Raw genomic sequence first — 26183 nt, 5'->3', positions numbered from 1 at the left:
TTTGGTATCTTAAAGTTTTCACGTGATGTGGCGATGGTAAATTTCTCGGGCCGGAACAATTATTTCGGCGCAATACAGGGGTAACGCGAAGCGCGGACTCTACGCGTGTACCTGGGGTCCTTTACGCGTGATTGATAGCCAGGGCCTTCAACGCGCGAATTCACCCACCAAGTGCAACCACATTCTCAAAACATTGTCTCCATTGAGTGAACGGGCAGAATTGAACAACCGCACCGCTATGTTATTTTAAATTTGTATTTCTCGGTTCAACACTTCATCATGTCGAAATCTGCTCGCTCGTCAAAATTGGCAGAGCTTCGTGCTCTTCGTGAGTCGGGAAAGAAGCGCCTCGATACTTACGAAGTGCACCAAGAGGAGGATCTATACGAAGAAGTGGATGAAGATGGATACAAAAAGGTTATCCGTGACCGCCTAAACCAGGATGACTTTGTCATAGATGACAATGGAGAGGGTTATGCCGACGACGGCCGAGAAGACTGGGACCGGCGGCAAGGTTACGATAGCGAGAGCGAGGAGGAAGCTCGCCCCAAAGGAAAGAATGGGAAAGCAGCAAAAAGGAAACGGGAAGAAGATAAGACGAAACGGGAGAATATGGACAAGGGAATCAATAATTACTTCACAAAGGGGCCGGTAGTGGCGCAACCGAAAGCGAAGGTAACTTTAACGCCCCTTTTCTTTACGGCTGGCTTCGATTCTAATAGTTGAATAGCCTGTGAAAACACAAGCAGACGACGACTTCTTGGGAGACCTCCTTGCCGAGGTAGACACAAATGTTCTTCCCCGAGCTTCGCATCACCCGCCGAAGCAACTGACTAGACGGACGAGGGCCCTTTCTCCGCCTATCCAAAGTGCCAAAAGCTTGTCAGCTAAGAGGATGAAGCTAGGGGGCGCAAACGACGCCCCGCTTGCGCATGATGACGATGACGGCAGCTTCATTGGCGGGATGGACGACGACGACGTACCTATGAGCGACCCGGCACCCTCGTCACCTGTGCAGAAAGCTGTAGAGCGGAAAGCACAAGTAGCTATCAAAGCGGAGGAGGAGGATGACTACGATGCGATGGAGGTAGCTCAAGCCGACGGCATTGCTGCTGCGAGTGTCAACATGTCCGGTTCAAGGCCTGTGCCGAAGCTTTTGAAACCCGACCCATACCCAACACCACAAAGCTCTTCGCCCACAAGGCCGCCTCTGGAGGAAGTAGATGTGTCGGCCTGGAATAATGTCACTTCGCGCTTAAACGTCATCTCTAGCAGCCCCCCGACAGACACCAGGACTTATGGGAAGATGGACTACAAAGATGCAATTGACGGAGACGGAAGTCTGAACATGTTCTGGACAGACTATACCGAAGTGCATGGCAGCCTCTGCCTTTTCGGAAAAGTTAAAAACAAGAAGACTGGCGAGTATGTCAGCTGCTTTCTCAAAGTAGACAATATTCTACGGAAGGTATTCTTTCTCCCGCGGGACAACCTGTATAAGCATGGCAGGGAAACCTCCGAGGAAGTGGGCATGGAGGACGTCTACAAAGAAGTTGACTCGATTATGACACGGATGAAGGTGGGCATGCACAAGATAAAGCCTTGCTCAAGGAAGTACGCCTTCGAACTTGAAGATGTGCCGAATGAGGGCGAATATCTCAAGCTGCTTTATCCTTACAATAAGCCTGCCCTGCCAATCGATCTGACTGGCGATACCTTCTCACATACTTTCGGCACCAACACTTCAATATTCGAACAGTTCGTATTATGGAAGAATGTTATGGGACCATGTTGGTTGAAGATTGAAGACGCCGACTTCACCTTCCTCAACAATGCCTCTCACTGCAAGCTTGAAGTTCAAGTGACCACACCTAATCTCATCACCCCTCTGACGGAGTCGGACAGCATGGAGCCTCCTCCATTGACCCTTATGAGTCTTGCCATTAGGACAACCTTGAATGCGAAGGACAACAAACAAGAGATTTTGGCCATCAGCGCCCGTATTTACGAAAATATCTCTCTTAGCGACACAACACCAGCGGAGCAGATCCCCTCTCGAACCATCACAATTATTCGCCCTGTTGGCTCTTCATTTCCTCTGGGATTCGAAGATCTCATCAAGAAGAAGAACCGGGGTCTGGTCAAACTGTGCAGACAAGAGCCAGAGATTCTCAGTTTCTTCTTGGCACAACTTGATAGGGTCGACCCTGATGTTATTCTTGGCCACCAGCTTGAAGGTGTCGACTACAGCATTCTGCTCAGTCGCCTTCAGACTAGAAAGACGCCTGGATGGTCCAGGATTGGGAGGTTTAAGCGCAGCGACTGGCCAGGCTCTATGGGCAAGATTGGAGGAAACTTCTTCGCTGAACGCTCGTTGATTTCTGGACGGTTGCTCTGCGATCTTGCTAACGATGCTGGTAAATCGACAATGACAAAGTGTCAGTCCTGGAGTCTCACTGAAATGTGCAACCTCTACCTTAGTAGTGGTAACAACGTCCGCAGAGAGGTCGATAACGAAGTGGCGTTGAAGACATGGGCCTGCACCAGGGATGGCTTGGTAGCCTATATCGGCCACTGCGAGGCAGACACATATTTCATTGCAGCATTGGCTCTGAAAGTGCAAATGCTGCCGCTCACAAAGGTCCTAACAAATTTGGCTGGAAACTCTTGGGCAAGGACACTTACAGGTACCCGCGCGGAGAGAAACGAGTACATTTTACTGCACGAATTCCACCGCAACAAGTACATTGTTCCTGACAAGGCTCCATTCAAGGGCAGGCCCAAGACAGAACAACAAGACCAGGACGAGGAGGGAGATGTGAAAAAGAAGGACAAATATAAGGGTGGTCTAGTCTTCGAACCTGAAAAGGGGCTTTACGACAAATTTGTGCTGGTCATGGATTTCAACTCTCTCTATCCTAGTATCATTCAAGAGTACAACATCTGCTTCACAACAGTTGACCGAACAACACTTTCGGATGACGAAGAGAAGGTGCCAGAAGTCCCTGTTGATCAGGACCAAGGTATCCTTCCAAAGCTGATTGCAACTCTTGTTGGTCGCCGTCGCCAAGTTAAGAGCCTGATGAAGGACAGGTCCGCGACTTCGGAGCAACTTGCAACATGGGATATCAAGCAGTTGGCTCTAAAGCTTACAGCCAATTCTATGTACGGTTGTCTTGGATATACCAAGTCGCGCTTCTATGCCCGCCCTCTAGCTGTTTTGACGACCTATAAAGGTCGTGAGATTCTCCGCAGCACCAAAGAGTTGGCAGAGAGCAAGTCATTGCAGGTCATCTACGGAGATACAGATTCAGTCATGATCAATGCAAACGTGGACAATGTCACCGACGCTTTCAAGGTTGGCCACGAGTTCAAGCGCGCTGTCAATGACAGGTACAAGCTCCTTGAGATCGACATTGATCACGTATTCCGCCGCATCCTCCTCCAAGCCAAGAAGAAGTATGCAGCAATCAACCTTCTTGAGGTGGATGGCAAGTTTATCGAGAAGATGGAAGTCAAGGGTCTCGACATGAAGCGCAGGGAATACTGCGCTCTCTCCAAAGAAGTCTCCTCCAAACTCCTGAACGAGATTCTTTCCGGCGAGGAGACGGAGATCGTGATAACACGCATCCACGACTACCTCCGCGAGATTTCAGGCAAAATGAGAGAAGACCTCATCCCCCTACAGAAATACACCATCTACACCAAGCTCGGAAAAAACCCAAAGGACTATCCCAACGCCGACTCCATGCCCCAAGTCCAAGTCGCCCTCCGCGAGCTCGCCCGCGGCAAGACCGTCCGCAAAGACGACGTCATCGCCTACATCGTCACCGGCGACGGCAAGTCCGCCAACGAACTAGCAGCGAAACGCTCCTACACCCCCGCGGACGTCATGAAGGCCGACTCGGAATTAAAGGCGGACGCCGAGTGGTACCTCTACAAGCAGATCTTCCCCCCCGTCGAGCGTCTCTGCGCAAACATCCTAGGCACAGACTCCATGCGCCTAGCCGACTGTCTGGGACTCGACGTGCGGAAATACAGTATCAACAATAACGTCTCGAGCGGCGGCACCGCGACGGAGATCCACCCACTGGAATCGCAGATCGAAGATGAAGTCCGCTTCAAGGACGCAGCGCGACTGCAACTCAGCTGTCGAGTATGCAAAGGCACATTCGGGTTCGAAGGTCTCCTTGGTAGCCTAGACAGCTGCTCGCCCAACGGTATCATGTGTCGCTGCGGCGCGACGCTGCGGAATCTGGCTGTGGTGGCGCAGTTGGAGCATAAGATTCGGCAGGAGACGGCGAGGTATTATGAGGGCTGGTTGGTGTGTGATGACCAGGCGTGTGGTGCGCGAACGAGGCAGATGAGTGTTTATGGGCATCGATGTCTTGGGCCGAGGGGTTTGGGGCAGGGGTGTTTGGGGAGGATGGGGTATGAGTACTCGGAGAAGGCGATGTATAATCAGTTGCTTTACTTTTCGAGCTTGTTTGATGTGGAGAAGGCGAGGGAGAAGTGCGGGGGGACTGATAGAGGTGAGCTTCCTTTTCTTTCTTTCCGGTGTTGGAATGGCGTTGTGGACTTTTGCTAACTGTTTTTGATAGATCTAGTACTGGCACTGGGAGAACATAATAGGGTCAGGTTCGATACGCTGAAGGGCGTGGTAGAGAGGTATCTGGATAAGTGTGGGAGACAGTGGGTTGCTATGGATAGCTTGTTTGGGAAGCTGGGGTATGGGCCGTGAGAGTATAATGAGTGTGGGGGGTTATGATTGAAGCATGCATTTTGTATTTCCTGGGCGTTGGAGGAGCGATGGGATATGTTTTTTTATTCCCTGTCTGAATAGGCAAATATGAGTATCATGTTTTACAGATTTGTAGTGGGTTGGGATTGAGAGAGTGAGACTGAGAGTCGTTGACAGGCGGTGATATTTGTTGCGAGGTAGCTGAAAATATTATCTCCAATCACTCTATTTACCATTATATATCCTTTAACTATAGCCCTGTAGAAGCGTAGGGGAAATCCATACCTTAACAGTGATTATCTACGATAACTACCATAACTGGCCATTTTTGTGGAGCCACCTCAGGAGTACGTTACATATTGCCACATTTGGCCGCCTCCACTACAACCTAATCAGGCATGGCCCCCTCCCAAGTTACCGCAATGTGGCATGAGTAGAAATAAATATAACCTCCCACCCATCCCACCCTCACCCATTGAAAAACTGCCCATACCCGTCCTCCCTCAATCCCCCTCCCCGGATCCCACACATAATCCGCACCCACAATGGCGCGCCACAAGCAAGCCACCCCCCTCCACCGCGAGCACTCCTCCGAATACACCAGCAGCGCAGGCCGCATCGGCACACCCACGAAGCTCTCTCGAACCCTCGATTCCCCCGCGGACGCCGCGGCGCCGATAAAAGCCAATGGGCACGTCAATGGCGCTTCTGGTGCCCCGGTGGTGTCGCAGAAGAAGAAACAGGCTGGGTTGTTGGAATTGGTTATTGGAGTTGCGGGGATCTATGCTTCTTTGTAACTTCCCCCCGCTCTCCCCGCCCAACTACATACAAGAAGAAGAAGAGGCTAGCTGACTCCGACAGTCTAACATGGGCACTCCTCCAAGAACGCCTTACAACAACCCCCTACGGCCCCGCAGGCGCATCCGAAGTCTTCAAATTCCCCATCGTCCTAAACACAATCCAGTCCCTCTTCGCCGTCCTCACCGGGCTCTCCTACCTGCACCTCTCGCGCCCCGCCAACGCCCCCACCCCCGCCATCTTCCCCACGCGCGCTATCACCCTCCCCCTCGCCGCCGTGGCCTTGACAGCCAGTCTGGCTAGTCCGTTTGGGTATGCAAGTTTAGCGCATATCGATTATATCACCTTCATCCTCGCCAAGTCCTGCAAGTTGTTGCCGGTGATGTTTCTGCATGTTACACTGTTTGGGAGGAGGTATCCGTGGTACAAATACCTCGTCGTCTTCACCGTCACCGCCGGCGTCGCGGTATTCACTCTCCACGCCTCGTCTGCAAAAAAGCACGCTTCGAAGGCTGGGGCGGAGGAGAAGAATAGAGCGTGGGGTTTGGTGATGTTGGGGGTTAATCTGTTGTTGGATGGATTGACGAATACGACGCAGGATTATATTTTTAAGATGTTCCAGCCGTATTCGGGACCGCAGATGATGTGTGCAACGAATATTTTGGCGTCCGCTCTCACAATCTCTTACCTTATGATCTCCCCCCTCATCGCCACCACGCCGCTGGGGGTCTACCTAGGCCTCGACCTCACCTCCGCCGCCACGGGCGGAGAATTCCCCACCGCCATGGGCTTCCTCAACCGCAACCCCGCGGCATGGGTAGACGTCCTCGGCTTCGCGGCGTGTGGAGCGGTGGGACAGCTGTTTATCTTTTACACGTTGAGTGTGTTTGATAGCGTGCTGCTGGTGACGGTCACGGTGACGAGGAAGATGTGTACGATGGTGCTTAGTGTGCTGTGGTTTGGACATAGGTTGAGTGTCGGGCAGTGGGTGGGGGTGGGGTTGGTGTTTGGGGGGGTGGGGGGGAAGGATGGATGGCGAGGAGGGAGAAGAGGATGAAGAGTGAGGGGAAGGAAGGGGGGGAAGGTGGGGTGAAGAAGGAGTTGTAGGGGGTTGTGTTGAAAAGTGGGGGGGAGAGGGGATGGGAGGGAGAAAGGGGAAAGGGGGAACAAAAAAGGGGCGAAAGGATGATTGTATATACCGCGCCATTTCCGCATTATAAGGGGTTTCAGTAGACAGATAGACAGAACAGAGAGCGATAGATCGCACATTTCCCACCTATCACAAAAGACAAGATGCAGTGTATTTCACAGCATCTAGGTCTGTTTATTCTACACGTGAGACTAGGAGGTTTGCAGGGAGGTCACGGGACTGACCCTCTCGCTGGAGTTTGGGAAGGAGAGGCTCTCCTCGTATCGCGCATGTGACACCCTCCTCCCTCCTCTCTCATATTTACCATTTGCTCGTACAACTGACTGGCTTCGTACAATACAGTAAGACACCCCGTATGCTAAACACGACGTGGCAGTGGAGATCACGAACTGCAATTACATGCGCACGGTAGGGGCATATCCCTCCGGCGATACCGCCGTAGACACTGGAACCGCCATCGCCGCCCCACGAAACTTAGCCGCTAGATCATTATAGTATTCCAGAAGCAAGCAAGCAAAGCCCGTCCCGTCCGCGGAAATGGCCACTGAACGCCTCGCGCAAATGTAGCCTGGACGTAGTACTGCAAAGAAGGAACGAAGGAAGCAGAAAGTGAAGGGAAATGAGATGAGCATCGGCTACCCACGTTGAAATCCCGTGTTTTTTTGGGGCGCTGATCACACACGCTGGCGGGCGATTCTTGGGTATGCAGGTACGGATGTGTTTAGTACGGTATGGTGGAGGGAGGGTTTGGTCCGTTCGGGACCCGACCATGTGCTGTTGAGCATCAGGGCTTGGGTCTCGAGGTAAATCTCCGAAGTCTGGAACAGGACAGAGAGATGGAGAGCGGCCATGGCTACCACCCTGGGCAGTAGGCCTCCAGGTCGGCCAGCCAAAGAAGGCGAGATAAATTTGTTTTCGGACGAAGAAGTTCGTGATGGCGTTGCCTTGCTGCTCCCTCTCATCATGGAGGTGATTGATAAACCAAAATTTCCGGTCCTCGTTGAATTTCGGCCTGAGTGGGGTGCCGCATCTATGAGCTATCCCTACCCCAGATCCTGATGTAACGAGGGGAGGGTGCTCTGATGGTGGGGTTTGCTCGGCGAGTGCAGTTGGGTACTGTTGCAAATGCTTTATCCTGGGGCTGGTAAACCCCAGCTGGTCAGCCAAGTCAGCAAAGCGGCGGAGGACGGCTCGATCTGCTATCGCTGCAGGCTGCATCACACGGTCCTCCTTCACTGGTTCCTTTGGCATATCCGCGAAGTGCCGCATGGCATACGCAATGATCTGCCGGTACCCGAGATCGACTTGGTCTCCGCACGTCCCCTGCCCGTACACAAAAGCATTCTCGGCGACCTGAATCTTAGGCTAGCCGTCTGTAATGGTGGGTGCACCAGATGTGAGAATCTAGCCACCCAAGGAAGGGATGATTTTACTAAGACAACACACTGTCTTAGGAAAAAGAGCCAAAGGGTTGTAGCTTAGACTATTCCACAACGCAGCAATCAAGTGTATGATGTAGTGGAGTGGTTTAGACAAGTTGTACAAATGTTGAGTCTGAGAACTCAGGGATAAGTCAGAGGTTAGCACCTCACTGACTTTTCAGAAACACGGAGTAACAAGATCAATGCTTGGAAGCTTGGAAAAGACGTGGAAGTATGTGATAGTCGATTTACTGTATTGTCTGCTTGCCCTTTCTTAAGGAAAGGGCAATCCTATTTATGCTAAAGGAGTGTAGTTCTCTCATTTTCCAAGACTTTCCATGACTAACCAGGCTTGGTAACTGTAGTCGACGTAAGAGAATCCCATAGAACCATCTCCTAGGTTCCTAGCCTATAGGAAGTGAAAGGAGGTCCAAGGTCAGAGTACCCCTATAGACAGATTATGTCATAACTTAACCAATCTTGTGGGTAACTAAGGAGCAATGACGTGTAATGAATCATAGATGGTTGTAGAAGCTTTTGGAGCTATCGTTCATGTTCCTAGCCCTCTAGTTGATAGAGATATGTCATGTGTAGTATTAGCCCAGTAACTAAGGAGTGATGTCATGTAATGAATCATAGAGGGTTGTAGAGATATGCTATGTGGTCATATCGGCCCAGTAACTAAGGAGCAATGATGTAGTCATTGTGGACAAGTACCTTTTGGTCATGACAGTGGTGGAAAAAATCATCACATAGCGTTAGAATGCCAATTCGGAGGCAGCAATTGCTGGTGGCAATGATAGCTACCAGTATACTACTTCTACGACAACGTCGTCGTCGCCAGCGGCTTTATATTGAGGCCTTACAGTGTCGATACTGGGCGCCGTTTGAGTATGAGTCTATGTCATGGACTCTCGAAGCGTGGGGGCAAGACTCCCCAGTCAAAGTGAAGCATTATTTACGGTAAGTCAGCTCTTATTTGATTATATATTATACTAAATACTATCTAGCTTCTCAATTGAAGAGATCTGGTATCTCTTACCCCTTCTTCGGCTCGAAGATCTTGTATATCGTCACCGGGTTGTTGCTGACCCCGAGGCTGCTTTATGTGTCGTACTCATCTGCCTGGCATATCCCCGCCGGTGGAGCACTTGCATTGGGATCTTTGGAAGATCTAGCACCTGGTTAAGTATCATATTCAATGATACCTGTCAGTATTTGCTTGGCCAGTTTGCTTCAACTCTAGTGTGGGCCTCTCATCTAACATATGATAAGATGCAAGAGTTCTCTATAGCTATAGAAGCTATTGGCCAATGCCCTCGTATATGGGGCTTCGTAGACGGCACATTTCGAGGATTCTTACGTCCGTCAGGTCCTGATGAAGCCCAGCGTGCAGTATTGTAACGATGCCTCCACCCTCAGTGATGGAAAGGATTGGAGTCGGGCAGGTTACAGTCACGTGGGGAGAGTTAGGGCAGGTTAGCCGAGTCGGACCCGTTTCGGGTACTTAAGGGGATTGACCCAACGGGGTTCCTCATCATCTTTTTTGTATCCTTCGTAGTAGACCTATAGGATAGCATCTGTTTAGCCTCCGACTCGCACTCTCATATGCTATTACTGTGAGCTGGGTGCCCTGTGTCCTTACAAGTATATAACGGCCATAAGCATCAGCATGGCCAGCAATGGCAAGCTGTTGTAACACCAGATGATCTGGCGTCATCAGTTTGTGGCCCCTTTTGTAAGGACAGTTCGAACTGAGGCTGACCTTCAAGTCTGCAGAAGTATCCGAAGTATAATGTGAAGACTTCGATACTCGAAGCAGTAGGACAAGGTATAGTAATTCAGGCTCCAAAGCATATACTTTATACCACAGGGGTCAAGTGGTGAGACTAACAGGTTGGCCAAGTGGTTCGACTCGAGTAAGGGAATGCAAAGTAAGTCGAAGCAGGAGGAATTGCAAGAAGGCCAAGTAGTATATAATTTGCTAGCTAAAGATCAATAAGAGACATGAGCAATAAATGCTTATATAACGTAAAAATCCCTAGTGCCAAATAAGCGAAGGCACTAATTAACTGAACCCTAGCTAAGCGAGCCCTAGTGCAGCAAGCCAATAACAAGAGAGCCTAAGCCAGTAGTCAACATTTGGGCTGATCTAGGTCAGCAAGTGAAGCGAAGTGAGCGAAGTGAGCGAAGCAGGTGAAGTGAATGACATAGTGAAATAAGTACTAGAGACTAAAGCGAATCGAAGGGTCATGACACAAATATCGAAGGAGTGTCATGACACCTTTCTTGGAACGGCAAACAATTGGATGATGTGGCAAGAGTCTGGCTGCGAAGCCAAACTCGAGCAGATTATGGAAGGCAAAGAAGATTCTGAATGGCTCTTCCTATATGGTGATCCAGCGTATTAGTGCACAACTGGTATCATGAGCCCATTTACTCATATAAGTGGGTGGCGTCATTTATCACATGAAGAGAAGGCGTTTAACTGCTCACTCTCATCAGTACAGATTGCAGATGAGAATTGCTTCAGTCGAATCCAACAGCTATTTATATATACTGCCTTTAATAAGGGGTTAAAGTCAGGAAGCCAACCGGTAGCAGCTTACTTTGCGGTTGCTATTCTCCTGACGAATTGCCATACTTGTATGGCTGGTAATCAGATATCACATCGATTCAAAGTCAGTCCGCCAACAATTGATGTTCTCTTTTAATATGTTCAAACTGAGTGGCGAACACAGCTTGAAGCCGCTCCTCTTGAGCCTTCAGTGGAATTTGAAGTTCCCATCAGCGCCTCTGGATGTAGAGGCAGTGGTAAAGAAAGCGTCTTCACTAGATCTTCTACCATAGAGATGAGGCGCTCTTTTTATGTCGTTATCCAGGATGGTGGCGTTATGCATCTGAGAACGCCGAGAAGCAACAGATGGATGCGGCGAAGGAGAAGGCTGGTAAGAACGGTCAAGTGGTGATGGAGAAGATTGAATATCATTGTCATCAATGATAACGACTTCTTCATCTCCACTACCACTTACCAATTGCTGTGCCTGGCATGCTGGAAGAGGATTCCAAGGTGAAGGCACTGGCGGGTTGATAGACCGCTTCTCCTTCATTGTAAGAAGCATTGCCGCACGGGCGAGGAAAGTGTGATGGTTCACCAAGGCATAGGGCGCCAGTTGGGTATTATGAATTAAACTCAATCTAGAGAAGAAAGGAAAGAGAAGAGGAGGACTCGAGAAGTGGCTCGACAGCTATGTTGTTGTAGAGTGAATTCTCTTTAGCGAGACCAGTTCTGAGAATTCACTCCACAACTGAAAACTTCGCTCCAACCCCGACAAACTCCCCACACCCCTGAACCCCCACTCGAGCTGCAAGGCGCACTTGATATCGTAACAACGATGAGGAGAATGATCTTACAGTTGATGTGGTAGTTGCACCGGGCTCATAACCTGTGGAGGTGTAGGAAGCTTAGTACTACGATGGGGCTGTAGGGAGTAATCGTAATCCTTGATACTTGTAATGCTGACTTCTAAATGATAGAAGACACAGAGGTTTCTTGCATAAGGTTGACTTGACAGAGGAGGCAGGGGATTAAACACAAAGGCTTTCCAAGTAACATGTTACAGTATTGTAAAGAATACTATATTGAGTTGAGCATGAAGCTCCTATCTAAGGAAATACTATCTACTTATATAATGGCGTCGTGCCAAAGGGATATCCGTGGATAACATGGATAACATGGATAACATAATATCCATGATATCCAATGTTATCCATCACCTGATATTCCGTGGATCCCCATGGATAACATGGATAACATAATATCCAAGATATCCAATGTTATCCATCACATGATATTCTGTGGATCGCTGTGGATAACATGGATAACATAATATCAATGATATCCAATGTTATCCATCATGTGAGGTTGCAGCTGTAAGCGCTAGCCATAGCACTAGCACTTAGCCGTAACAATATTCTGATGATTGATGATCTCGTTGATGAGAGAAGCCATAAGGGCATTCTCTCGAATCTCTATATCTACGCTACGATCTCGCTACGCTTCACGTGACTGATACCATGTGACTTGACTTCAATATATAGCCCTAATAGATATTAGTATAAAGTTAACTTACCTACAACTAGGTTGTGTACACTTAATAGTAAGTGTTCGTTCTTTATTTTCAATAATAGGATTTAACTCTCTAGTAAAGAGTCCTTCCTTAAAAATACAAGGAAGGTTATCTAAAGGAAGAGTATAGCTAGGGCTATTATATTGATCTTTAGAAGAAGACATATTATTGTAAAGATAGTATAAAGTGTTGTTATTGTTGCTTTTTGTTTTAATAGAAAAGTTAGTTAAGGAGGGAGTTAAAGGCTCTATATATACCTAGATTATAGATTCTAGAATATGCTATAACGTGGTTTATCAGTACGTCGGACATATCAGTACCTCGGACACTTTTCATTGGCATTCTACTTTGAATATCAATAAATCAACCATAACATATTAAATTAACTATAACTAAGCGGAATCAGATGAACTAGACATATCTATAGCTTCTTGACAAGTTCGCGCATTATGACCAGCTTTTCCACAGATCCCACAGCATCGCCTAGACGGTTGCCCCTCCTTGTGACTACCCCCAACCGCACTTACGTCGTGTCGTACCTGCTCATCCACATCCTTCTGTGCGAATAGCCTGTGCATCCTCTACTATAAGTGCACCTCCTTCACGGACACGAGCCTTTTTAGCCCTGCGGCGTTTGCTAAGGGCTTCGTTGGCTGCTCGAAGGGTACGTACCTCAGCAGACAGAAGGGTGTTCTCATGTGCTAGTCGCTCCGTACCCTTTGCCAATGCAATAACTGTCCCGAAGAGTGGAGTTGGCGAGCTTCCTTGGTGATGGGCAATTCGATTTCGAACGAGGGTTGTTTGTGAAAGAGCTTCAGTTGGGTTGGAAGGGGTCTGGGAGACCCAAGGGTTGGTGTTGGCAGTAGAGGGTCTAGAGGGAGTTGGAGTCCGTAACCTCACGTCAAGCTTTGAAAGCACTGCTTGCGGGTCGAAAGGCACTAAGCCAGCTCCGCGGAACCCGGACTGGGCGTTTTGGGCTGTCATGGATTCCAGATATGCTGCTCTAAAGGCGAGAAAGAACTCGACCTTGGTAATGTGGTTGATATGAGCCTTAATGAAGGTCTCAATCTGCCGACCATATGCCCGCTTCAACACACTAAAGCACCCGACATCAAGTGGCTGAGTTAAATGAGACGAGTGGGGAGGTAGTCCAAGAGTTATAATGTTGTGTGCCTTGCAGTACTCTTGGAACTCGGCCGATTCATGACTCTCGTGCCCGTCTAACACCAGCATTCGATATGGACCCCTTGCACGAACAGCAGTATGTTTGTCGAAGTGTTTCAACCATTCTAGACCCATCTCATTGTTTGTCCATCCATTGCTTGTCGGTTTAACAACCCAGTTGTGTGGAAGGCCGCCGTCTGTATACCAATTTGCAAGATGATTCTTGCCTTTAACTACCAAAAATGGAGGAATACTCCAGCCGTCACTGTTGATACAAGCAATCGCTGTAGCCCATTCCCGATTCCCTGGCTGAACTGCCTTACCTCTGCCAAGTCGATCTGCACGGGTAACAACCATTGCAGGGCAAATCACACCCATCATAAACCCAGTTTCGTCAAAGTTATAGAAGTCGCAGTCCAAAACACCATATTTTGCCCTCATATTTTCCACTAGTCGAAACCACGCGCCAATTAGTTCAGGATCTTCGCACAAGGCCCTTTGGAAGTCGTAAACGCGATTAAAACGCGTCTTTAATTCTGGACGTCGTTGTACAAATCGGTGGGCCCAGAGCTTCCCGACGCGCCTCCCTCCACGCGACTCGAGTATAAAATTTGCCATATCTTCTACACCAGCAAGCCGGGGTGCAAATCCTCTTGAATCCATATCAAGTATATTCCGAATAACCACCTCCTCTTCTAGTATAGTTAATTTCATCATTGCAGGCCGGCGTTCGTAGACAGTAGTTCGGCCGTTCATTCTGTCGCAGAGTGTAGAATGAGGTACTTCATAGAGCTTAGCAGCCTTCCGACGACTTAGATTTTTTGATGTTCAGATAGCCTCGATAGCTAGAATGATTTTTGCTTCTTGGGTAATCACTGACATAATAAAAGGTGGAAAAAACGCGTTGTGAAGTTAGAGGGTAGGAAATTCGGGAAAAGTGTCCGAGGTACTGATATGTCCGACGTACTGATAAACCACGTTATATATATATTTATAAGCATTTATTATAAGCATCTCGAACTCTCTAGAAGTTTGTAGAATCCTGTGTCCACTCCTCGAAACTCGGAATACCCCAACGCCGATTGTTTCTCAAAGGATGGACAACAATGCCTGTCGTTCGAAAAGCTAGACTCGGCAATCCTTGTTCAAATTATTATTTCCGCGACAGAAACTCAGGCGCGCTAATGGTGGAGCCGCCACACGTAGAAGCAAGTGGCCGAAAGAACCGCATAATTTAGGCTCCAGTGCTTTGAGGCGTACGGCCACGTCGTGGTGCATATTCATCATCTATCACATGAGACATATGTGCACTTCGGAGAAGCATATAATATAAGGGTAAGATAATACGTATAATCCTGATAACGAAAAAGAAATACCTTCACTCTCGTGGAATTACAATTTCGACGACATCTTATCACTGAGCATAGCTATCTCCGGAAGATCTAGCCTCCGCTAAGGAAGCAAGGTGAGTAGGAGATATCCCAGTATGTTTAACCTTCTAAATTTTGAAAGAATTTCCAAGCTCCACAATGGCTAGTGAATCCAAATCCAAGAAGTCAGAACCCGGTCAGGAGGCAGAGGTTGGGGTCAAGGGCAACGTCAAGAGCCTCCAGCAGCTTAGCTCCTCCGGTCGGGCCGCGCAAAGGAAGAGAGATAACAATCGGAACGAACGGGCAGCAGCCAGTTTGAGTAAAGCGTTTGAGAAAGAAGTTGCGAAAAGCGATTCGTCGAGCAGTGGAGGTAAAAAATAATTAAAGATGATTACTCTATCGTAGAGTCATCGAAAGCTTTGCGAAGCTGCTGGTCATATTCTTTCTTATCGGATAACTTGCGCGATATAATCTGAAAGACGTCCTGTGCCCAGTAGTACGGCATGACGTTGTCTGGATCTTCGTCGTGGATGCTAATGAGCCGGGGCTGGATGTGATGGTAAAACAATTGGAAAAGGCCAGTCGGACTAGACAACGCAAGCGTATACCAAAATGTCCCCATCTCCCAAGCCTGGTTCATTACGTCTGCCAGTCGCAACCCTCCCCTCTCAGTAGTATTGCTCGCTGCCAACTGTTCCTCTTCTTCTAAAATCTCCATGAATTCAACCCGTACCTTGTTGAATTCGTCCGGCAGTATCTGATCGACGCCTTTGTTTGTAAGCCAGAAAGGTGGTTCCACCATCTCTATAGGTCGAGAGCATCCCCATTCCAGGTCTACCAGCGAGGTAATATGCCAGTCTTTATCCACAAAAATATTGCTCTGGTGTAAATCTGTCAAAGTAAAAACAAAGGGCCCGCGCCGCAGCTCCCGCCGCAAGAAGAGGGGCATAATCGTACGCATCGCCCCTAAGGCTGACATCTGAGATACAGAGTCGTTAATATCATTGATTGCATTCGGCTGGCTTCGAAGGCGACTATCGTGGAAAGCAAGCATATCGACGATGTAGGAATCGACAGTAGTATAGGTATAGTCTCTTCGAATGTTTGTAGGAACCTCCTCGTTTTCCAGTGCCTGGATCTCTATCGAGAGTGGTCGGTTTGTTAAGCTCAAGAACCCACCGTTGTCAATAACAAAGGAGCCAATTCTTGGTAAGGCAATTCGACTGATACTCAGGATAATTCGCGAAAGATCGTGAAAAAGATTGGTCTGTAACCTCGAATCGTGCTGCTTTTCTAACCAAGTGTTAGAGAGCATCTCTCCTTGTGTTTCCTCGATATACTCGGTCAATAGATAGCCTGCATCTGCTAAAACTAAGCTTCCGATGTCGTGTCGGACATATCGTGAAGGGACGGGGTACCCGAGCCATGACAAGACGTGTCGGCGTAAGCGTTGGATATATTGACGTAAGAATGGTAAACTTTCCAGCCGTGTGAACTAGATATTATCAATATTTGAAATCTCAATTACCAGTTGTCGCTACACACCGTCTGACCTGTAGACAACGCAAAGCCATATAACCGTGGAATCGGCACCTCGGGACAATTTTCGTCAAGCCATGCATAGGTGCCCGCCTCACATCGAATCTTCTCGTCTCCATTGCCTGGCTGAAAGGAGTCTCCAACACGGTATGGTAATGGGAACCGCAGAAGGACGCGCTTCCCCTGCCACGTCAAAATGGTGACCGGGACACACACGTTGAAGCTGCCATGGAGCCACTCCGACATATCCGCTATATTGCACGCATCCGGTAACTGGAGGCTCAAATGATGAGCGACAACTGCCTGCATCAAGTTGCGTTTACGATAGAGACAATCAAAGAACCTGTCTTTCTTGTCGCAGTATTCAAGCTGATGCAGGACGTTCACTTCTCTGTCCTGCGCAACGGAGTATGTGATATCCTCGCGAGGAAGACGGCGAGTCCGCAGCGGCATAGCTATAGAAGCATGCCGATGGTTTGCGGAGTGTGAGCTGCTTCAATCATGAATTTACTATGCGAGCCACAACTGCTGTATATGTATGCCTTGATAATAAGGGAGGGCGTATTAGTAAGGCAGTTCTGGCTTGGCCGGGGTAACTGATCCGCCGACGCCAGACGAATAGGCCACTTCAGCATCGTAATTTGAGTGTAGCAGCGTAGCAGCTTTAGCCTAGATAGGAAATGATGTAACCATAATCCTTGCGCCCCCCTGTTGCCACTATTTCCTAATGTAGTCTAAAGCTGCTACACTGTAGCAGCTCAGGTCTTGGCAGTCTGGTCCTAAATAGGTTAGTATTATAAGTAAAATCCAATGTTGGAAAATGAAGTCGTAGATATATTATCAATTGTATAGTTATATATAATAATGAATAACGCTTTTACCAACCCCTATTTGCAATATCAAGTGCCTATGGCGCAGCCCTGGCCTACCCAACCACCACCTCACGAACTCTCAACTGATACCGCCAGCGAACCTTGGCTTGAATTGCCCCAAACCAGCGATGAAACTAGCGATTCCACTATCCTCGAAGACTCTCTAGCAGCTACAGCTCAAAGCGCTTTAGCTCAGAGTAGCCAGGCTGATGGCGTTATAACATCGAAAAGGGGGGGGGGGGGAAGGGGCTTACGAGAGACCAAAAGACAACGATTATCCGGCTTTGCATCCAAAAAAGGGATATATATGGGGTTATTGCAGATAGATCCTTTTGGCGGCTTATAACTAAGGAGGCGGAACACTTGCTAGGTTTAACCCATAACTCTATTGGAAGAGTTATTACCAGTCTTATTCGAGAGCATCGGAGCAAAGTCTCATTACGGCCAGAAGGACGAAGTGGCGAAGAAGATCCTCCTTCTTCATATGACGATGCAGTTGACCAATGGATTAATATCGTTGATATACGGGCTAATAAGGAATCGATTCGAGATGCAGCAAAAGGGACAAAGGAAGCAGAAACTGAAGCATCTATTGCATGGCGAACTGCTCAAACTACCCGGTTCTCACATCGAAATCTATCGAACTCAATAGAGTCTTCCATTCCGCCTTCTGAGTTAATCCCCTCTGAGTCTATCCTCTCTGATTCTCATATTTCTGAGTCCTCTACACCGTCAACTTCAGCTTCTCAACCAAGACGAAAGCGGAAACAGTGCACCGAAGACCCCCCTCCACCCTCTCATAAAGATGCAATCCTCGAAATCGCTCAGAGTATCGCAAGGACTGCTGAGCTTTCAGCAAGCGCCGATGCTGCTGAGCGGTCAAATGCAAAAGCTATCGAGAGTGTTGAATTAAAACTCCAAGAACTACGTGCGGATGTGAGTCAAATACTACATCTATTACAACAGACGCATCAGAGTACAGATGGATAGAAAGGGATATAATAGATATACATGTATATAGTTTATAATGATAAATACTCTTCTATTAATGGTGGAGGCACTGCAAACCGTGATCCAGATGCTGATGTATGACGGAAGCATATAAAGCAATTTGATAATAGAACTGCAACAGGATAGTAAACCCCAACTGGCTGATATCCTGAACGGAGTGCCTTTCCAAATGCTGTATATGTCCATAGAACCTGCACTCCTCCAAACGCCTGTTCTACAGCAATCCGGACTGAAGAGAGGGCTCTATTCCAAGCCTTCCTTTCATCTGAAAGAAAGTGTCTACCCTGTGGGTGCGCCCATGGGCAAGCCATACCATAACCTGCTTGGTATGCAGGATCACCATATAGATATAATAGATTATGATCTTGCATAACCTAGATGGTTGTTAGTATTGTAATATGATAATAGAATACTCTTACCTCTCGTATATGCTCCTCTACACCAGAGCGCCGCCACATCGCCCAATCATTTACAGGACCAGGCCACGGGCCTGTTAGTGATGATATTAAACCATCAGGAGTTACTACTGCTTGGTAGTTGATTCCATGAGCCCGTTTATGGCCTGAGAATACGAGCCGCTGAGCATCTTGCCCTTGCGGACGCTGGTGAGACCGAAAAGTACCATCGACAAAGCCCCAAACCCCATCTGCACCCCCTACTCTCTCAATAGCCACTGCGAACTCTTTTAACTTCTCATATGTAAGTCGAGAGTGCCATTGAAGCTTCCTTGAGTAAGACTGATGTAGGAAGAGTACTGTATCTGTAAATACAGTACTTAACCAGGCTATAGAGCGGCCAAATATATCAGCAAGTTGTCATACTGACATTCGTTGCACTCAGTTTGCTATCAAACTCAAGAGCAAACTTAGAAATCTCCTCCTCAAACCTACAAGTCAACATACATATCTTGGCTTATCACATCAACAACAGAAGCAATACTACTCAACGATTGCTGCAAACTCTTCTACTACATCTGTTTATGCTACATACATCACGGCATATCATTTGGACACTCATTGAACAAGTTATTAAGAAAATCTCCTCCTTAAGGGGGTGGGCCAATACTACCACATGGCATATCTCTACCAACTAGAGGCCTAGGAACATGAACGATAGCTCTAGAAGCTTCTACAACCCTCTATGATTCATTACACGTCATCAGTCCTTAGTTACCCACAAGATTGGTTAAGTTATGACATAATTTGTCTATAGGTACTCTGACCTTGGACCTCCTTTTCACTTCCTATAGGCTAGGAACCCAAGAGATGGTTCTATGGGATTCTCTTACGTCGACTACAGTTACCAAGCCTGGTTAGTCATGGAAAGTCTTGGAAAATGAGAGAACTACACTCCTTTAGCATAAATAGGATTGCCCTTTCCTTAAGAAAGGGCAAGCAGACAATACAGTAAATCGACTATCACATACTTCCACATCTTTTCCAAGCTTCCAAGCATTGATCTTATTACTCCTTGTTTCTGAAAAGTCAGTGAGGTGCTAACCTCTGACTTATCCCTGAGTTCTCAGACTCAACATTTGTTACAACTTGTCTAAACCACTCCACTACATCATACACCTGATTGCTGCGTTGTGGAATAGTCTAAGCTACGACCCTTTGGCTCTTTTTCTAAGACAGTGTGTTGTCTTAGTAAAATCATCCCTTCCTTGGGTGGCTAGATTCTCACATATGGTGCACCCACCATTACAATCCTCCCCCCACCCACAGCCATTGATTACTATCTAACTTGGTGTATCTTACACAGGAATTACATGTTAAAATGGCAGAACGTTGCCGCAGAGCTCGACACTGTGCAAGCGCAGCACACAAACGACCTTTAGACTCAACACTTGGTAGCCGGTGTAACGCTGACTTCTAAACGATAGAAGACACAGAGGTTCTCTTGCATAAGGGTTTACTTATCAGAGGAGGCAGGGGATCAGACACAAAGGCTTCAAGTAACACGTTACTAGTATATAACAAATATTGTATTGAGTTGAGCACGAAGCTCCTATCTAAGGAAATACTATCTACTTATATAGTGGCGTCGTGCCTAGTGGACTCTTGGGAACTCACTCGAGTCCTCGGAGTCCTGGACTCTTAGGACTCTTCTCATCATCCTGCGAGTCCATCACGTGCCTAGTGGACTCCTGGGAACTCACTCGAGTCCTCGGAGTCCTGGACTCTTAGGACTCTTCTCATCATCCTGCGAGTCCGTCACGTGATACTTTCGGAACTACTATTCCCCGCTGCCCCTCCAGGTACCAGGGCCGGTCTCATGCGACCTCCCTCCTTCCTGTCCTGTAGTTGGCCAGCCTTCTTGTTCCGTCGTAACACTCGCTCCCTTCCCCTGGGCATTCGTCTCGAATCCTATAAGTACGTCCATGTCCCCGGGACTCTGCTGCTCCTCAGCGAGTCCTTCAACATGCAACATGCCTACTGAACACTGCCCGCAAACTCCAGGAACGCAACGATCTTGTCCGTCGAATAAAGAACCACGGATACGAACTACCCGAAATGGATTCTTGCTCGAACTGCGTGAGGCGAAACATTACTTGCGTGTCGTCTCCAAATGATTCACGGCGGTGCGCCGAGTGCGTTCGTCGCAACTTGAAAGAAAAGTGTGACTGTATGGGTCCTGAGCATCCCGACTGGGTGAAGCTCGAACGGGAGGAGGATCGCCTGGATCGCGAAGAGGAAGAAACCCTTTCGAAGTTACTTCGTCTGCGGAAGCAGAAACGCCTCATCCGAACCCGTGGTAAAGATATGCTCCGGCGAGGTTTGAAAACCCTCGACGAGCTTGATGCGGCAGAGGAGGCCGAACGTGTGGCTGCTGATAAGCATGACGCTGTTGAGGTCGAGGAACAGGCAGTTAGCGCTGCCTCCTCGTCTGTGACCGGGACCCTCGCTTCCTCCGATCCACTGGCCTACTCCCCTGCATCTTGGGATCAATGGCTGGCGGATGGCGGCGTCGATATTCCTCCAGCAGTTCTTTGCTGATGTTCCTTGTTGGTTCCCACGAATTATCCGTAGGTTCGTAATTTTCCCATTTTATCAAAAACTCTTCTCGACGTCCTACTAACCTTCTGTCTAGGATCGCTTCGACCTCATATTCAATTATCTCATTCTCGGGTTGGAGTTCGGTGTCGGTCGCAACTGGGGTATTTCCTCTTGCTGATTCCAGTAGTGAGACATGAAATACCGGGTGTAGTCTAGACTTCCTGGGTAGCTGCAGTCTGTAATTAACTGAGCTGACTTTGTTCAATATTTTGAATGGTCCCAATTTCTTGAAGTCCAACTTTGTGCTTGGTCGTTTCGTTTTGATATGTTTCCGGAGTAGGTATACTTTATCCCCCTCCTTGAAGGCAGGTTCCATACTGCGCTTCTTGTTTGCGTATGCGGCGGATCGTTCATTTAAGAATTGGATGTCCGTCGCAAGTTGTTCGTGGAACGATTTCAGTTGTTCCACCACGATCAGGGCTTGTTCAGCTCGTGATTCATCCGGTCTTGGTTGCCTATATGCTTCTGGCTGGTAGCCATAATTGGCAAAGAACGGTGAGACTTTCGTTGCTTCTGTCATCGCGCTGTTATATGCAAACTGTGCGATGGGTAAGATCTGAACCCAGTTATCCTGTTGATGATTGACATAGCTTCGCAGGTACTGTTCAAGGGTCTGATTTAATCTTTCTGTTTGGCCGTCTGTCTGGGGATGAAAAGCTGTTGATAGCTTATGATTTGTTCCCAGTAGCGCCATCAATGATTTCCAGAATTTCGAAGTAAAGAGCTTCTCTCTATCTGAGATGATTTCTTCTGGCATCCCATGATCGGCTAATATGACTCGAATGAAGGTATATGCGAGCGCCTCGGCGTCGCTAGCTTCTAGATATGGTATAAACTTCCCATATTTCGTGAGTCTTTCCGTGATGACGAGGATAGAGTCGTATTCTATTCCTGTTAACGGGTCCTTGGAGGGTGGAAGCTTGACGATGAAGTCCAAAGCTATTGATTTCCACGCTCCTTTTGGTACTGGTGTCGACTTGAGTTGTCCGTATGGCAGATGCCTATTGGATTTTGACTTGCTGCAAATGTCGCACTCTCTTACCACTGTCTCTACCTGCTTCCTCATACCTGGGAAGTAGTAGTGTCGAGTGATTCGTTCGAAGGTTCGTGTTACTCCCTGATGACCGTGTGCTGGTAACGAGTGTTGTTCTTGCACCAGCGGGCGTCTCATTTGACTTGGGACATACACTAACCCTTTGTATCGAATCAATCCTTGTTCGTCGATGGTGAAGTCGCCTTCGACTTTGGACAAGACTCGCTTGGCGCATTCGTCTGTTGCGTAAGCTTTCTTGAGTCTTTCCTCGAGTTCTGTATCTTCGATGACTGAGATCGTCGCTAGTAACTCGTTGTACTGTATTCCTGCATCTGTTTTCTTCAGAATTGCTCTAGGTCTTTCTTCCTTTGGGCCGGCGTAGTCGGTCCGTCTGCTGAGAGAGTCTGCTCTTGCATTCTCGGAGCCCTTGCGATAGGTTATCGTGAAGTTGTAGGCTGCGAGGGTTTCTGCCCAGCGGACTTGTCTGCGGTTTAAAACCTTGGTCGTGGTGAAGTATATGAGGTTCTTGTGATCCGTCCATACCTGCACAGGGTAGGTGGGTCCCTCAAGATATACTCGCCACTGCTCAAAGGCAACGACAATAGCCAGTAGCTCCTTGTCGTGGATGTCGTAATTGAGTTCCGCGGGTGACAGTTTCCTAGAGTAGTACGCGATTGGTTTGAACTTACCGTTCTCGTCTGGTTGATTCAGACATGCTCCAATTGCGAAGTCAGAAGAGTCCGTTTCGAGGATGATCTTCTTTGCAGGGTCAAATGTAGCAAGGATAGGTGCTTCCGTGAACTTCGTCTTAAGTTCCTGGAAAGCAGCCTCTGCCTTGTCCGTCCATTTGAATTCGAGATCCTTTCTGGTAAGCTCCGTGAGTGGTTGAGCTACCTTGGAATATCCCGAGATGAATCTCCGGTAGAAGTTGGCGAAGCCTAGGAAGGCTTGCACTTCCTTGACCGTGGTCGGTGTTGGCCATTCCAACACTGCCGTTACTTTTGCTTGGTCCATCTTGATGCCATGCGTTCCAATAATGTAACCCAAGAATTCGACTTGGTTTTTATGGAACTCGCACTTCTCTGGTTTGAGGAGTAAGCTGTACTCCTTTAGTTTCTTCAGGACGAGTTTGACATGCTTGACATGCTCCTCCTTGGTTGCTGAATACACCAGGACATCGTCTAAGTAGACAATGGTAAAGATGTCTAAGTATTCGTGCAAAGCATCATTCATCAGTCGTTGCATGGATGCGGGTGCGTTTGTTAGCCCAAAGGGCATGACTTGATACTCGAATAGGCCATAGCGGGTGCGGAATGCTGTTTTCCACTCTTCCCCAGCCTTGATTCGGATCAGGTTGTATGCTCCTCGCAGATCTAGCTTACTGAAGATCTTTGCTCCTTGAAATCTATCGTGTAGTTCGTTGATTAACGGCAGGGCATACCTGTCCTTGATTGTGATGTTGTTCAACGCTCGATAGTCCACACATAACCGTAGGGAGCCGTCTTTCTTTGGTACGAAAAGCACCGGACTTCCTGCTGGTGATGTGGATGGTCTGATGAATCCTTTCGCTAGGTTATCATCGATGTACTCCTTAAGTACCTTCAGCTCCTTTTCCGATAGCTGATATATTGGTCCGAACGGTGGACTCTTGTCTTTCTCCAAAGGTATCTCGTGATCCCATGGTTGGTGCTTAGGAAGCGCCTCATTCTTAGGGCCTTCCTGGAATAATTGCTCGTATTCCTTGTACTCCACCGGTATACTCGTCGGTGAGGATGCCTGGGCTAGGTCATCGAGCTCGGAGGTTGCACATAACTCCTTCCGGCCCTGGGAGGGTTTCTCCCGTTGTCGCGTGTCCGTCCGTTGTTCACACGCGCACTGGCTCATCACAACTTTCTCGTTCCACCAGTCGATCTGGGGGTTGTGTTTCTTGAGCCATGGCACACCAAGGATGCACGCATGGTTGTCCATGTGCACGATGTCAAACTGAATCGTTTCCTTGTGCCCGTGTAGCATGACCATTTCCAATGGGACCGTTTCGTGGGTCACCATTCCTTCATTAGTCGAGATGGGCTCTCCATCTACGACCATTAACGGGTATGGTTCGGTTTTCAATTGCGTCTTGAAACCTTGCGTGTCTGCTACTTTCTTTGTCATAAAGTTGCCCGTCGCTCCTGAGTCAATCATTGCTCGGAGGTGTCGCTGTTGTATCTTAGCGACCACATATAGTTGCATGCTGCCCGTCGTGGCGCATAGCTGGTCTGTACTAGGCCTCTTCGTGTCGCTCGCCGGTGGCCTACCGTCGAGGACTCCTAGTTTTTTGACTCGTCTGAGGAAGGATAGTATTCATCCGCTTCCAATGGTGGTCCTTGGGGAGATCGTTTCCCTCGCTCTATTGCTTCGTCTAGCAGATGTGGGTATTTCTCGTATACCTGTTCGCTTTTGATAGGCAAGTCCCCTTCAGACTGGCTTCGCCTGAGGGCGTGAACTTGCTCTGCGTCTCTGAAGTGTATCCTGGGCGAGGATCGGGGAAACAACTGATTCTGGTGTTTCTTTTTCCAGTGGAGCTTGCAGTCATCTTCGCTGCAATACTCCCAGTAGACATACGCGTGCCAGGGATGATCAGTCTCTGTTGCGTCTGTCGTTGATAGTTCCCGCTGTCCTCTCACCCATGCACTATCTTCCCTCGGAGGCGTGGAGAACGTGTCTAGTTGCTCCATGGCTCTCCTTTCGATGCGTGGAGTGGGTCTCGCATTTTCCCGTCGGAGCATATCTCTGGCTTTCACGTCGTACTTCTTCAGGGCTTTCCTGCGGTCCTGGTAGTAAAGTTCGACGCTTTTCATATACTTCAGTTTAGCCATATGCTCGACATCCTTCTCCAGTTCTTCCGCTTCTTGGGCTTCCAACTTAGCTACGTCTTGGGACGTGCCAAGCAGCCTGCGGGTATTCGTTAGTTGGTCGTAGTATCTCCAGAGGTCATCCTTGCAGTCGTCCACCTTGCACTTTAACGGAAGTCCCTGTAACAGGTTCCCGTAGAGGTCTTTAAGCATGGGGATTCTCCTCTGGCCATTGGGCTTGTCTCGTTCGGCCCTAATCTTCGCGTGGGCGTGTTTTGCCATGCATCTTACTACGCTCTTGCACCGTGGACTCATTGGTTCCGTAGGTGCGAGTTCATCGAAGGTCTCCTGTTCCGAGACGGTGAATGATTCCGCCTCCGACCCTTCATCTGAGCTCTCGTCTTCTGGGGTGCTTTCGCCGTTTATTCCCCAGTCTTGTTTGCTCACAAACGTTGCGTTCAACTGTCCTGTCCAGGTGGCGTTAAGTTGCTTGCCGACTTTGCGTCCGCCGTTCCCTTTCTTTGGCTGTCTGCAGTCTCGGGCCATGTGGCCTGGCTTGTCGCAGTTAAAACAGAGTCGCTCCTTGAATTGTCTGTCTTTCTTAGGGTCACGGGGTCGTCCAGGTTTGAACGTGGCATCGAGTTCCATTGGGTCCGACCAACGGTTGTCTCGCGGGTGTTGATCCCGTCGTCTGCCCTCGTTTCCCCGGTAGGGGTAACTTTTCTTGGGCTTGTCATAGGTCCGACGTTCCTTCTGGAATTCGTATAGTCGATTGTCGATTCGGACCGTATGTTCGATTAGCGCTACCATGTCCGTTGGTTGTTGTTCCAAACGGGCAAGTTCCATACGTATATGGCTCTTCAGCCCACGTCGGTAGTGGCTGATGAGTGCGCTGGCGTCCCATCCTGTCTGATTGCCGTATCTCTGGAATTCTGTGGAGTATGTGAGGGCGCTGCCAGTCTGCTTAAGTGCAAACAGATGGTCTTCTGCGGTCTTAATCTCATCGATGTCTCCGAACATGCGTCGGATTTCCTTACAGAATCCATTCCAGCTGCCAAACATAG

At 48.4% G+C, this 26183-nt stretch overlaps 4 protein-coding genes across 4 annotated transcripts; 2 read left to right on the top strand and 2 right to left on the bottom strand.

Moving 5' to 3' along the window:
• The first annotated feature begins 153 nt into the window (after nt 1-153).
• POL1 (DNA-directed DNA polymerase alpha catalytic subunit pol1) lies at nt 154-5112 on the top strand. Its single transcript, XM_024469075.1, has 3 exons — nt 154-675; nt 731-4532; nt 4602-5112. Exons 1-3 carry the CDS (start codon nt 280-282, stop codon nt 4739-4741), a joined length of 4338 nt encoding a protein of 1445 aa, XP_024323436.1. The 5' UTR covers nt 154-279; the 3' UTR covers nt 4742-5112.
• Nucleotides 5113-5201: 89 nt separating this feature from the next.
• HUT1 (UDP-galactose transporter) lies at nt 5202-6596 on the top strand (the record flags this gene model as incomplete). The annotated part of the gene is made up of 2 exons (XM_024469074.1): nt 5202-5534; nt 5603-6596. The coding sequence occupies exons 1-2, from the start codon at nt 5287-5289 to the stop codon at nt 6594-6596; spliced, it is 1242 nt and encodes a 413-aa protein (XP_024323437.1). The 5' UTR covers nt 5202-5286.
• A 271-nt stretch (nt 6597-6867) lies between these two features.
• VC83_05451 (uncharacterized protein) lies at nt 6868-8128 on the bottom strand. Its single transcript, XM_024469073.1, has one exon. It carries the CDS (start codon nt 7956-7958, stop codon nt 7179-7181), a length of 780 nt encoding a protein of 259 aa, XP_024323461.1. The 5' UTR covers nt 7959-8128; the 3' UTR covers nt 6868-7178.
• A 6296-nt stretch (nt 8129-14424) lies between these two features.
• VC83_05450 (uncharacterized protein) lies at nt 14425-16802 on the bottom strand. Its single transcript, XM_024469072.1, has 2 exons — nt 16320-16802; nt 14425-16269 (listed from the first exon to the last, which is right to left on the bottom strand). Exons 1-2 carry the CDS (start codon nt 16764-16766, stop codon nt 15166-15168), a joined length of 1551 nt encoding a protein of 516 aa, XP_024323175.1. The 5' UTR covers nt 16767-16802; the 3' UTR covers nt 14425-15165.
• Between the last annotated feature and the right edge of the window lie 9381 nt (nt 16803-26183).

Source organism: Pseudogymnoascus destructans, assembly GCF_001641265.1.
Source record: "Pseudogymnoascus destructans isolate 20631-21 unplaced genomic scaffold scaffold_13, whole genome shotgun sequence".
Taxonomy (NCBI): domain Eukaryota; kingdom Fungi; phylum Ascomycota; class Leotiomycetes; order Thelebolales; family Thelebolaceae; genus Pseudogymnoascus; species Pseudogymnoascus destructans.
The sequence above is the reverse complement of the archived record's forward strand: the minus strand, read 5'-3'. Positions and strand labels throughout refer to the sequence as shown.